Genomic DNA, 13992 nt, shown 5'->3' with positions numbered 1-13992 from the left:
CAGTTCAGATCGGGTCACAGGGGAACTCACCCAGAAAAACAACCCCAGAAGTAGGAGCAGTTTATTTTAGCCACGCCAGACTGGTCAGACGATGCCTTTGGGCCCCACTGTCTATGCCAACATGGGCCTATTGGGGCAATAAGCATGTGCAAAACTAATGTACCCCAAATATAATGCAAATTGTTTCGAAACCCACTGTTGGCTGAAGTTTAACGGTTAATGTATGATGCCCCTCAATCATGTTGAGGCCAAAAGCTCTCTGCTATCATTGTGCTGAGGGAGATTAGTCTCCTCGGCGGCGACAGGAGCCCCAGACGTCTCCAGGAGAAGACACGCTGGCGCGATGGCTTTTCGGCGGGCCGTTATTATCCGGCAGCGGGCGGCTGCATTGATAGCATCAAATTCGCTGTGAAACGGCACAAACTGGCCTAATGAGAGCCACGAGTTCAGTTTCCAGTGAGGCTGGGGCTACCACTGCTGCACCGCTGCACCGCTACACCACCGCGCCCCCCCCCTCCCTCCCTCCACCTCTCTTCCACTCACTCCATCCCCCATTGCCCCCCCCCTCTTTTTCCATCACTCCTCCGGCCCCCGAGCCCCTTCATTCAACCCCCTGTCTCCAGCGAAGCCACGCCGACCAGAAACAGCAGACTGAAGGATGCTCAGAAAAAAGAAAAAAAAATCCAGCTGCGGGCAAGCAGTCGTCCTCATTATCATGCCCTATACGACTACTAAGCCCTGCCATTTCCTGGAAATAATGTATATGTACGGGGGGAGACGGCAGACCGGAGTGACTATTAAGGAGACTGTTTATTAAACGTGATTTAGAGAGCGGGGTTGGACGGGGGACTGATGACGGGCCCCTCTGGGCACTCGGCTGGTGGGTGACGGGCGGTGGGATCTTTAGTGCAGTGAAAGCAAAATGTTATAAATCACTGGCAAGGAGTGAAAAACGAGGTGCCAAAAAAATCTTGCCGTGAGGGGCTCCATTTAGTTTGACTCCTTTGACTGAGTTCTGAAAAAGCAGCGATTTGTCACATTTACAATACAGTGGGCACTAAGTTAGTGCTGCTACATGACTTTGGCCACATCCACAACTTTGTCAGGCCTGTCAGTTCTACATTTGCCTGTCTACATAAGTTTTGCAGAAATGGTGCATGGTTCCACAAGAATAAAGCTGGACCTGTTGGACTTGGGTTGAGGTCTTATCTCAGAACAGACAGCATTAGAAACCCTCTGATACTCAGTGACGTTAGTGAAACATGAGGTGCGTTTAAATTTGGCAAATGTTTGTGGTGAACATGTTTTTTTCTAAACAGTTATTTCCTAAACCACTGTAACGGTAATTGCATTGTTGCTTTCGTCAGGCCCACATCAAGTTTCACTGTCGTAGAGAACTACTTCTTCAGACTGTTTTCGAGTGTTTGCAAACGTTCACCAAAAACTCCAGGCAAACAGAAACCTGCTTGCAAACATTCGTGAACGTTCACAAACGTTTGCCTAGATCAGCAAATTTGAACTCACTTATTGGTCTTTTCTCATGTCATGTCATATCTGACGAGTGGCAACTGGGGTGATATCTCAGAGGAGGCTAAAGCAGCTCAGTCAACCTTGAATGGCAGCCTTGTAAGAAAACTCACTTTGTGATAAAGCTCACCTAGAGCTTTATATCATCTCATTTGTTCTTGATGTCAATATTCATCAGGGGTATTCCCTCTACAGGCATCAACATGTGACTGGCTATGCTGATGATAGGCACAGTGACATCTTCAATGGCGATGCCAGAACGAATTGAGCTGAATTAGTCTGCACTAATATGAGATGATGGCATCCTGTCTGCCTGCTTACCTCCTTGTCGAGTCCAGGAGTGAAGGTCTCCTTTGTTGCGTTACAAGGTTTTGCCGGACCCGAAACAACCGGCCTAATGTTGTGTGTAAGCCAGCTTAGCGCAAAACAACAAAAGCCAGGGCCAGCAAAAGCCTATCGCATTCCTCCATCTCGAAAAAAAAGTGCCCACTCTCATGAGAAAATGGGGGTTAATTAGGTAGAAAATCCACCGCAAATTCCACACGGCAGCGGTTCAGACAGCTGAGAACAGAGAGGGCCTTCTTCTGCACCCAGGTCCACAAAGACATCAAGGCCCCTGGTTTAAAGGACGGGGTAAGCGAGCAACAAAGCCGGGGCCCAGGACTGTGATGACTACAGCTGGAAAAATGAGCCCAGGAGACACATCACAGCTCCTGATGCCAGGTCTAGCCTTTCATATCTCTCTTTCTCTCTCTCTCTCTCTCCCTCCCTCCCTCCCTCTCTCTCTCTGCCAGGTCTCCTTTTTGCTCTTTCTTCCTTCTCCCCCAAAAGTTATCCCCCTTTCTTTATCTGTCGGTCTGCCTCTCTCTCTCTCTCTCTCTCTCTCTCTCTCTCTACTGCTGCCTCTGTGTCTTACTCCAATTTCTCTCACAGTGCCATCTCTGTGCTTAGAGTCTCGCTGGATAAACTGGGGAAAACAAATGGGAAAAGTGAACACATCAAAGCTCTTCCATGGATTGGTCTTGGATGGGCACTGACGGGCCAAGCACTGTGTATATCATCTTTCAACCACAAAGACAGAAATGAAAATTATTCTCATTTACCAGAAGCAACAGGGACACTAGGGAAAAACCCTCTGACGGCACATGCTCTCTACGAATCGTCCAAGACTGACTCAGCAAACAATTACAGCATGACACTACTGTCTCAACTCCAAATACATGATCAAAGATCCGGGATAACAAATATTTATCCAGTTTAACCAAAACAATTTACATTTTAATCGAGACAGATGGCCTATACATCCCAACGCTCCCGTAGAACTCGTAAATTTGAATGATTTTTGTTCCTTGTGATTGCCACTGGAGCTTAAAGGCACAGTCAGTGACCACACAGTAAGTCACATTTGTTTACATTTATGTTTATATTTATTAGCAGACCCTTAGGCTATATCCAAAACAACGTACACTATATTTTAACCAAGGACCAAACAAAACACACCAGAGAGGTAGCTCAACCCTCCCTTCGGTATTCCCAGAGAAACTCCATACAGGGGTTCTTGTTTGTTCTGACTTTTTTTGTCTCCAGTTTTCAGAGCCTGGGCTCTTTACATTATAATCACAGAATTGGCATCTAGCGGGTTGTGAGGAGATGAATGCTGAATGAACTTTTTTTTTAATGGGCTTGAAAATGCATATGATCGCTGACTGAACCTTTAATGTGCCTGTTTGCATGTCAAATGATTTTCTTCAGAAGCAAAACTTTGTGAAGGAACACATCACAAAATGCTGTGGGAATAGCAAGCGGCTTAATATGATGCTACATTTATAGGTTTTGTGTTTTTGGCTTCATTTACCCCTCTGTGTAACAACGTGTTTCAAAAACCTCACCTAAATTTCAATGAAAAGGAACCAGCAATTTCTTGGACATTAATCATTGTCCCATTTGGATGTGCCTTACAGACCCACAGAGACACATTAAGATCTTTATTACCAATCAGTAGGGGTTTACACAGAGGCCAATTACTCATTGAAACGCTTCAAGAGCTCCATAAATGAACTGGCAGCATATGGACTCCACACATCACACACAAATTAAGCTCCAGGATTTTCACTTTAACAAGTATTATGAATATTACTTTCGTTTTTCATCCTACTTTGTCAATCAGCATAAAATGATTCAAAGTAAAAGAGCTCTCACACTCTTTTAAAAAATCTTATTGCTAAGTCAAATTACATATTTTAATACAAAAAAGAAATGTGACTATAGGCTAATGTGAGATTTCTCACGAATATTTCTCTTTTAAAAATTCTAAAATACTTAAGAGCATGAATCCTAATGAACGCTAATGAGTTTACTGACCCAAAAGTCAATAACTGATCACTGAAGTGACAACAGAGAATTACATCAGAACTATTGTTTCCACTGACCATATGGCCATTGTGGTGGATACCATCTGAACAGGTCTTAATCAATAGAATAACCAAATAGACGTCCTGGTGTTTGACCCCTCAGAGGTTAACTAAGGACACCTTAGAACAATATATAATGGTTCCCATGGCGCCACATCACAACAGCACATGTCAGATGGCGCTCCTAACCATGCTGCTCCTATATGAATGAAATCCAAAACTAAGCACACCAGTCAAACGCTCATTCTCGTCATTAAGTGTTCCTTTCTCTTCACTGGGCAGACCGCAGTGTTGGCTCGTGCCCGCACCCTCCATTCATTTCGAAGGGTGCGAGAACCCTGTAACATATAACATGAGCCCATAAGACATAACAAGTGGGGCTTACGTTTTCACACAGCGATAATTGCTACCAGACTCTGTGTGCCTTCTGCTTGGTGTGTGTGTGTGTGTGTGTGTGTGTGTGTGTGTGATGGGGGTTGAATCGACGTCTCTGGACCCCTGGGCTGAAAGCTGAACTGTTCTGCGAGGGCCGGACTTCGCTAAGCAAACAAAGCTTTTTTAGCAGAGCTGGACGGGAGTCAAACTCACAACACAGACGTTGGACGCTGGTCCACACGCTCCAATGCCGCAGAACAGCGGCATGTGCTTGCAATCTCCACAATAACAATCAGGTGAACCCACGTCACCGCCGCCATACACCTGGACAGAGCCATAGAAAGTTCCAAAAAAGCTGCGCTGAATGGCTGAATCGCAGAACTGGTGGGCTGTACTTTTGGATGCTGGAAGGTGTAATCAATTAACTCATTGACTACTGACCAAGAGATTGGCTATAAATAGTTCCAAAAGTCCCATAATGAGGAAATAGCCTGGAAAAAAGCGCTGCCATTTTTTCCTATGGAGGTCTATGGGAGTGTCGCCACTCTGTTTTATCTACCGCTCTGCACCTGGCAGCCACTGGGTGCTGAGGTCTGTCGAGTCCCGAGGGCAAATGGATGGAACTCCATCAAGCCCAACTGAAGTCAAACAATGAGCCTAAATCCCGTCTAATCAAGACATGGCACTGACCAGTTTGCACAACAAATATACTCCGCTGAAACTGTGCTGACTCTGGACCTTCTGGCCAAAGTAATTGCGCTCCTTGACCGAACACAAAATAACCATTTACAACAGGAGTATTTGCCTGATTGCACTGATAAAAAAAAAGGCTGATTTAGGTTTGATACACCTGTACATCTAGCATTTTTTCTGCTTCATTTAAACCTTCGTCCAAGGAGGCGAGCCGATTTAAACCATTAATATTGAACTGCTGACATATGGTTTAGAGAGAAAACACCCTTGTGATGCTGTAAGTTCAGTAGCAATGAAACGTGGACTCGCAGTGGAGCGAGTGCTGTTACTATGGGGGTTTGTGTTTCCACGACAGAGTACTCTTTGTGCTGTGAGCAGCCCTCACCACAGCCATCCTGTGGCGGCGTGATGAGTTGCTGTATTTGCTCACTCTCTCCTCAGACACACTCCAGGATTCCCGTGTGCCTTTGTGTGTGTGTGTGTGTGTGTGTGCGTGTGTGTGTGTCTCTCTCTCTCTCTCTCTCTCGCTCTGTGTGTGTGTGTGTGTGTGTGTGCTCTTGTTCATGTGTGTGCATGTGTATGTGTGTGTGTGTGTGTGTGTGTGTGTGTGTGTGTGTGTGTGTGTGTGTGTGTGTATGTGTGTGTGTGTGTGTGTGTGTGTGTGTGTGTGTGTGTGTGCACGCGCGCGCGAGTAAGAACTCTTTTAGTGCCCCAGCACACCCCCTGTATGTACTACTGCCCCACTTCTACCACAATAAAGCCACATAAGTGGGGGTTGGAGGGCACAGGGACCCCTTGGAGACACAAAGCCCGGGCAAGAAGACATTTTATGGGCTGCGTAAGGGGGGATTTTCTACTCTGTAAATCACACAGCATGAAAGCTTGGGTCAACAAGTGTGGTCTTTCGCTCTCATTAGTGAATATTCACATGTTCAGAGTAAATTTACTCATGCCTGGCTTTAAAATATGGGTCAGCATGTGACTGCTTTTCACTGTGCTGCTATAGATTCTTAAGCAAGTGTGTGTGTGTGTGTGTGTGTGTGTGTGTGTGTGTGTGTGTGTGTGTGTGTGTGTGTGTGTGTGTGTGTGTGTGTGTGTGTGTTCAGTGAGCTGCATATGAGTATATGAGCATATAGCAAAAACACAAAAAATGGAGTAAAAATGGCCTGAGAAAATGTAAAAAAAAATAAAAAATATGGGGAGATGGATATGATGAGATGGAGAGGGGAGGAGGTGCAGTGGATTAGCACTCTTGTAGTGCCAAAATTAGTGTGTGCATAGTGAGCAGAGAGCAGGTGTCTTCACAGCCAGAAGATTAAGTGGAGAAACACAGGTCATGCCGGTGGCCTTTAAGGAATTAAATGAACACCACAGCGAGTGGTCTACACTGGCATATAGAAAGACACGATTCAGAAAGACACTGAAACCTCGAACACCAGACAAACTCAAAAGTGTCACAGTTAAACTTATAGTGAATGCAGCGACCTCCATCCACATAGCAAACCAGAATATTATATTCTCGAATCGTTATGTGGCGTGAAAACACAGTTTAAAAAAAACAATAACATAGAACTAGTTTCTCTCAAAATGAAGTGGTACCGCGCGCGCGTAAATTGTGTCATCGGTTCAAGAAAACAATCTTGCCAGAAGTACGTTATTCTGGTTAGAGAGCATTAACGTTGCTCATATTGAATCAAAAAGAAATGTAATGTAAATGTACACTATAAATAGCCTGCATTCAAGATTACGTAAATGGTGATAATAAAAAGAGCCAGTTCCATTCACTTCAAAAATTGCGTAATAAACATAGAAACGGCTTTTGGCAGCTGGCTACAGTACATCCTTCTCCACATGTGATCACCTTACATTTTGGGAACAGAATGTTTAACTAATTGTCAACGCTCTAGTTGAAATTATAGTACAACACAATTAGTTTAAAACATGACTGTCCATACAACAAAAGTTAGCCTAATAAATTAACAAACTGTACAAAGTTGCCTAAAGTGTTGTAGTAAGAGAATGACGGCTGGCTGACAGTATGATAACACTTTTGACTCACCAAAGGCGTATCCTTGGAAAGCTGTCGTGTTGACGTTTTTCCATCGACCATACGAAATACTCTTCTTATGCGCATTCAGAGCTAAACTTTCGCTCGAAGTAACGTGTTTTCCTTTATTTTAAGCTCAATTCTTCTGACTTACTGCTACGTCTTGTAACTCCGCTCGCGACGACAGTTGTGGAGAGTCACTCTGGCAGCATCCGTGCGGTTCAGCCAGCGCTGTGCTGGTGGAAACCACTCCCATGTGTTTCGGACCTGGCCGTCATTCGCTCCGTTTCCACCTTTTGAATTTGAACTAAAACTGAAGCTATGCGCTGCCAATAAAAGGCACGTTTGGATTACCAGTGCTGGCCATGAGTAATGCTTGCAGGCCTCTTAACATTCAAAGACTTTTGCAGAAGTAAAAGGGGGCTTTCTGTCAGGCAATAAGTATTAGATGAGTTACCTCATCATGGCCCACACCTAAGCTGAATGGTTGCAAATACAACCGTTTATCCTGTTTAGATCTATTTGAGAAGAGGGGCATTCCAAACATCACAAGGAATTGAAGTTAAGAAATTACAGCTCATTATCTGGTAACCAGAGAAGCCTGATCTCAATTTCCCTCAGGCACTGTTCTTGTACTTTCTAATTGTGTCCACTTGTCTTTGCTCAAAAGCTACTTGATCTCTGCAAAGGAGTTGCTTTAAACAATGCTGCTATTTGTTTATCATTTATTCAGGTCTCCATTTGACAATGTAATTTGATCTCAAAGATAGAAACCCACTTCCTTGCTGTTTTGGGACCACACCTGAACCTAATACCCCAGTCACAACAGCTTAAACTGAGTACAGGAAAGGTGTGTGGCCCTACTACAAGTGTGTGGATTAAGTTAATGTTGTAGTATATTTTTGTCTCAAATTTCATTCTTAGAAATCCCATGGAAGTTGAACCAGAGTCAGAACAACCCCCACAACCTGACCCATTCATGCATTAGGACTTGGAGAACTGATCTGTGATATTGGACTGATTTGTGTCTGTGTCCCATTTCTATGGTTTTTAAACAAGTCTCTCAGGCTTTTTTTTTTTTTTTTTTTTTTTTAATTGTCAGCCATGTTGATATGCCTTGGCGCTGTTGTCCCAGGTGAGATGCCCTTTCTTTGTCTCATTCTTGCACATTACATCTCTACAGCCTCCCTACGGTGCTAGCCGCTGGCACAATCACAGACTCATCCCAGGTTACTATTATTGGCCCATGTCCCACAGCCAGATTCCACACTGTCCAAAGCTAATTCCCCCCCACCCCCCTTCACCCGACCCTGTGTTAATGGCTTCAGCGATCAGTCAAACACTTAATCAGCGCCCGAGGGAAGAAGAAGAATTAAACCCAAACAGAATGAGAAATGTAATCATTTCACACTATATAAAAACACACGCAGACAGAGGGCGCGAGGGACAGAGGCTGCCTGCAGCTGATGAAGCCGATGATTATTGTTATTATTCAGAGCTCTCTGCCGAGACAGAGAAAACATTGCCAGCGTTATTGACAAAGAGGATAAGGCTAGATTGAAGTTGTTGCCTCAGGACTTCCAAGCATAATAGGACTTGAAGGGGCCGTGTTTGTTTTCTTCTTGGGATGGCTTTGGTGTTGGATCATCTCAAATGATGCTGGTAAAGTACATCAAGAGTCAGAACGATTTATTTATAGGTTGAGACGGAAAGCACTCTGGTATGTTGCTGGCTGCCCTTTTTTAGAGCGTTGAAATTGAGTTAAGGACATGGGAATGAAACGTCTCTTTGTTTGCCGACGCTTTGTGTTTTTACAGGCACACTCTGGTGGTGCAGCATTGCTCCTGACCACAGGCGTACACCATGGAATGTCCAACACTGTCATTTGAGCATTTGAGCATTGTCCAGCCAGCCCTTAGTCAGATTTCAGAGGATCAAACATTACGTTCCTCCAGGAAGGCACACAGAGTGCCGTGTCCTTACAGCTGAGACCGTTTGGGTAGCCGTTGGCTTAAATAGTATGACGCTCCATCAGTAGGCCTACTGCATTTTTGAGGTCCTCTGCAACCACACACTTGCAAATACAACAATAGCTGGACAGAATGATCTACTAGAGCTGCAAAGTGAACTGATTCAGGAAAGAAAAGACACTCCCAAAGAGCCCTTGACAGAGCATACACTCACAGCATAAACACAGACTACTCAAATCAGAAACATACACACACATACAAGTGTGCACTGCCACCATCCACCCCAATTCATACACTGTAGCACCACATACCACATACAAAAGTCATGAAAAGTTTCATGGCAAACATTATACAACTCAGGCCGACAGTCAAGCCAAAGTCCTTATATACTGTATACACGTCGTACACATGTGACTGCGTGTGTATGTCTTGCATGCGGTTACGTATTTGCATGATGGAAACCAGCAATGGTGTGGTCTCAGTGAGCGCATATTAGTCCTGTTTGACCATTACCTGCCATGCATGAGTGAAGCAAGACCGTCTGAGCTGGAGCTCTGTCCATTAAAGGTGATGTTTACAGTGCTCTGCTATGGCACACTCCAATGGAGGGGTTACTCATCCGGAAGGCAGATATGCCAAATCCCCACTCCCTTTAATATAATGCCATAATCACATGACAAGGGTGAAAGGAGACTTATTCTTTCATGAAAATGATTACCAGTCATGTACTCCCTGGTCTTCATGACATGAGTGTGATCCGTGTTGGAAGCAGCTGGTGACATAATTGGATTTTGAATCTAATGGAAATGAGATTGGACACATTTCAACTTCAGACTTGTCTTCTTTACTGGCTAGATGCCAGTGGTGTATTTCACTGAAATAGGCACATGAAGGAGTGTTGACTGGTGATGTGTGGTGAGTGTTCTGGTGCATAATGGCTGCTGTGCATCACCCAGGTGGGTGCTACACATTGGTGGTAGTTAGTGAGGTTCCCCCTTCACAGTGAAGTGCTTTAACTTTAAGTGTCTGGAAAAAGTGCTAAATGCAATGTGTTATTGTTGTTGTAGAGGTCCAAGATTAAGTACAGGGGTGCAAGAGGTCTGAAACTCAACAAAGGTGAAGACAAAACAGCGAAGACGATACTTCCTAGTTGAAACAGAACGTGCCATCTGTGTTGATATTAAACACTCACTGGCTACACAGTCACATTATTTGGACCACACACGCGCACTCATGCATAGGAGCAAGTGTGAGCTTGCCCACTCAGATTCATGAACTGTTTGACAGAACTCTTGTCATTATTATTAAGCTCAGGCCCTTAAACACCACCTACTAGCGGACTACACTGTCAGCTTGTCCTTGCTGAACTCGAGTCTCTTATCTGAACTCTCATCCTTGCAGTTCTCCATTATCCTTTGGCCTAAAGCTGACCTGATCCATACGGAACCTGGGGGGTATTCCAAGTACGTGGTTTAGTGACAAACCTCCTGCACAGCTTAATTATCCAAACAAAACAACGCCATTGGGCTCTTGTTGTAGGAGCTTTACCACTTATTCTGAGTTGACTTATCCAGGTTTATCAGGAAACATCTGTGTTGTGTGTTGATGCTGAGTCTTAGCATGCTGAAGGATCTAAGAATCAACGATAACTCAAATCACCTACCTCTCTGCAGCAGCAAGATCACCTTATCCGAGACTGCGCGAGTATGTCCAAAAATCATCACAAGTACACAAGCAGTTTAACAGCAGTGAGTTTGGATCAACTGTTCACCCTAAAAACTGTAGAGACAGAGCAGAGCAGCAGTTTAGCATTGTCATTGGGATCAACTAAGAAAAAACAGAGCACTGACTTCAGTATTATTGGCTTGAAAGCCAGACAGGCTGCGCAGCTGAGTATCAGCTGAAGATTAAGTCAAATGGCGCCCCCTAGTGAGTAGGCCCTGCATTCGCAACCTCATCCTTCATTATCATCTGAATGGCTGTCAAGTTTGGGGGTTGACGGGGAGCCCACTGCCTCTAAAAAACTTCTTTGTGTCAGGAAACAAAGACAAGCAACAGATGGCTGGATATCATCTGAACGTTTGAGACATCTCCATTCATGAAAAGATTTGGATAGTTTTTTGTGTTCAAATGCAAGATGCCTTTAATTAAATAGTTACTGCAGATGGCTAGCCTAAACAATTTTGATGTATAGATTCGCTACACTGTGTTGGTATCCAACCAGGATTAGCCACCAGTGAGAATGGGTGAGGAGACATGAAGAAGGCCTTTGAAAAGTTAAATAAAGTTGTTCAAATGGAAAGTGAGGGACTGATATTCTCAAGACATAATTTATGGTCCAGTCATTTATTTCCTTCCCATTTTGTGTACACAATACATATTAAAATCAAAACAAACAAACAAACAAACAAACAAACAAAGTACAGAGAAGGCAATATATACACAACATCTATGACATGTACATACAACTATTTAAAATATATAAAATATGTGCAACATTTAAAAGACGACTCAAGTTAAAATCACATATTGCCTAAAATCCAAGATATTTCTGAGTATTTGAATGGACATTTCCCATTAAACACCATATTGCATGCCACCATACTGTATGGCACTAGACTCGAGGAGTTCCAGATGATGTATGTCTATGAAACTCCCTAACCATAGTGAAAACATATTTATTTTGTATGTTTGATGCATCTGCAAACATGTAAATATACGTCAAAAACAAATAAATTCAGCCAAAACGAAACCCAGTGGAATAACAAACTAATCATCCAGTACAAATACTCAAACTACTTTGATACGGACACTGGTCAAATGTTTTACGATCTGTACATAACTCTACATAAGTGTATTTAAAAGTGGGGTTTAAAAAAAACTACAGAAATGGCCTGCCTTCACACCCACGGCACGTTACAATACCATGTGGGGGATAAAAGAAATACTTGGCGCTCGAAACTTGGTGCAGAGATCAAATTGGACATCTGCAATCCCAAAGTGCTGGGCAGGCCACAGAGGCCACTCTAAACACTGGGACTCCAGCCACACATCTAAGCTCCAGGCAGAGGTTTCAACCCAAAGTATAGATCACTTTTTAACCACCAGTCCATCCATAGCACTCGCTAACACTTCTCCAATCCAGTGGTGGGCAAACACATGCCAGACTGATACTTTAGCACTCTCACCACCAGTCCGACTTGCTTCCTCACCATTTTCAGCAGGACTCACTTCCTGAGAACCTCAAACGTCACTCCACAGACGGCTCACACGCTGGTCTCTGCGTAGTAGGGTGTGGTGCTGGGGGCCGTGGTTGTGCAGGTCTGGGTGGCGTCCTGTGCTGGTTCGGTCCCTGTGGGACTCTGGCGCCGCCCTGTTGGTGGCTGGCTGCGTTGGGCAATGTCCTGGAGAAGGAGCACGTTGGCCTCTCTCCACTCGCGGTACTTGTAGGCACTGAGACAGGGGTCAGCCAGCACCTGCTCTATACAGAGCAGATCTGCCTCTTTAGACTGAAATGGGGAGGAGGGAGGGGGAGGAGAGAAACAATAGGTTCACCATGGAAGGCATATTTGTATCACATGAGCAGCTTTTTATATACAATGGTAAGATACTTGGTCACAGTTGAGACTAGATATAGATGGCATGAATCCTTTACTACCTAAGGAAGAACATCTAGATTATCCCTCTTTTACTCTCCCCTCTGTCTAAACAAACAAATCTGCTTCACACACACTTTAAAGTTGAACTATGTAAGCTTTTTTTTAAACTTAATTTGCCGTAACTGATCAGTTTCATAGTCATTGGGAAGGTTATTTGACTTATGTCACCAAACCTGCATAGTTCCTCTTTAACAGTACAAAACACACCTGCGCATTCGATTATTCACAGAACAGGATGCCAATGACTCATTAATAGGGCAAGACCTTCTGTGCTGAGGAAACATTGAGTATGCAGGCACACACACACACACACGCCCACCTACCTTCAAAGTACTGTTGAGAGTCCTGACATAATGCAGCTTCTCGTTGACGACCTCGTCCTGGCAGCGTCTGATGAAGGAGGCCCTGTAGTCGCGTTTGGAGGCGGGCTGCAGGTTCCCCGTCGGGGTCAGGCGGGCCTGCTTCAGGTGGAGGTACAGCTGCTCCATCTCATCTGCACATCAGAGGGCAAAGAGGGCAAAAAAGTCAGAACACGTGCACAACAAATGGAACGTTCTGGATGGTGAGAGTGTTACCGTTATTTCCCAACTATTAGCCGTGGCTTATACACTGACTTCGCAAAATGTCTTAATACTTACTTAATACTTATTAATTTCTTTATTAATACACAGGGGCAGTTAATATGGTATTAATATGGTTTTGTTTCTTTTCACTGGCATAAAACACTGTCCTGCGGCTTATACACAATGCGGCAAATACACCGGAAATTACTGTAAACTAAACAGAGAAGAGGAACATCTATGTCACTGACTAATGCTGACACTGACTAAAGCATGATGCAACATTGCTGCCCCCTCTCCCTCCCCAAAATATTCAGCTTTACTGTGATAAGAGTAAATAATCCACAAAATAATCCAATTCAAGGATCAAATAATGTTTTACTTTTTTACTTTAAAAAGGTAAGCCAATGAACTAAAACCGATTAATCAGCCATCTGCATTTTTGGTAATCAACTCGTCTTTTCATTCTTGGAGCTAATTATATCATGTCAGCCACCCATGACGGATGACATCGGAATGACCGATACTGAACACAGAGTAGGTTAAGGGAAGTGGTCCCACACAGAAGCTAACGAAGAGGCTAAAGTCGTCTGCTTATGCTAATATGTGGTGGAGTGTGGTCAACCATTTCTGGAGCGCGGAACACAGAGCTCAGCAAAAGCAGCAAAAGTTCTATAGAGCGTGAAGGGGTAATATGAGGGCGTCACTGGGCGCAAAATTTCTCAGGCGCCAAAAATGTGCAAAACGTTT

General features: G+C 44.1%; 1 protein-coding gene across 1 annotated transcript in view; it reads right to left on the bottom strand.

The window, feature by feature from the left end:
- Positions 1–11353: 11353 nt before the first annotated feature.
- Positions 11354–13992, bottom strand: part of cnksr3 (cnksr family member 3) — a 42343-nt gene continuing 39704 nt past the window's right edge. The window contains exons 25-26 of the mRNA XM_062551368.1: positions 13006–13175; positions 11354–12532 (exon numbers count right to left, since the gene is read on the bottom strand). Of these exons, the coding sequence (XP_062407352.1) occupies positions 12290–12532; positions 13006–13175 (413 nt within the window). The 3' untranslated portion in view covers positions 11354–12289. The remainder of the gene's footprint in view (positions 12533–13005; positions 13176–13992) is intronic.

This window comes from Sardina pilchardus, chromosome 12 (genome assembly GCF_963854185.1).
Source record: "Sardina pilchardus chromosome 12, fSarPil1.1, whole genome shotgun sequence".
Taxonomy (NCBI): domain Eukaryota; kingdom Metazoa; phylum Chordata; class Actinopteri; order Clupeiformes; family Clupeidae; genus Sardina; species Sardina pilchardus.
The sequence above is the reverse complement of the archived record's forward strand: the minus strand, read 5'-3'. Positions and strand labels throughout refer to the sequence as shown.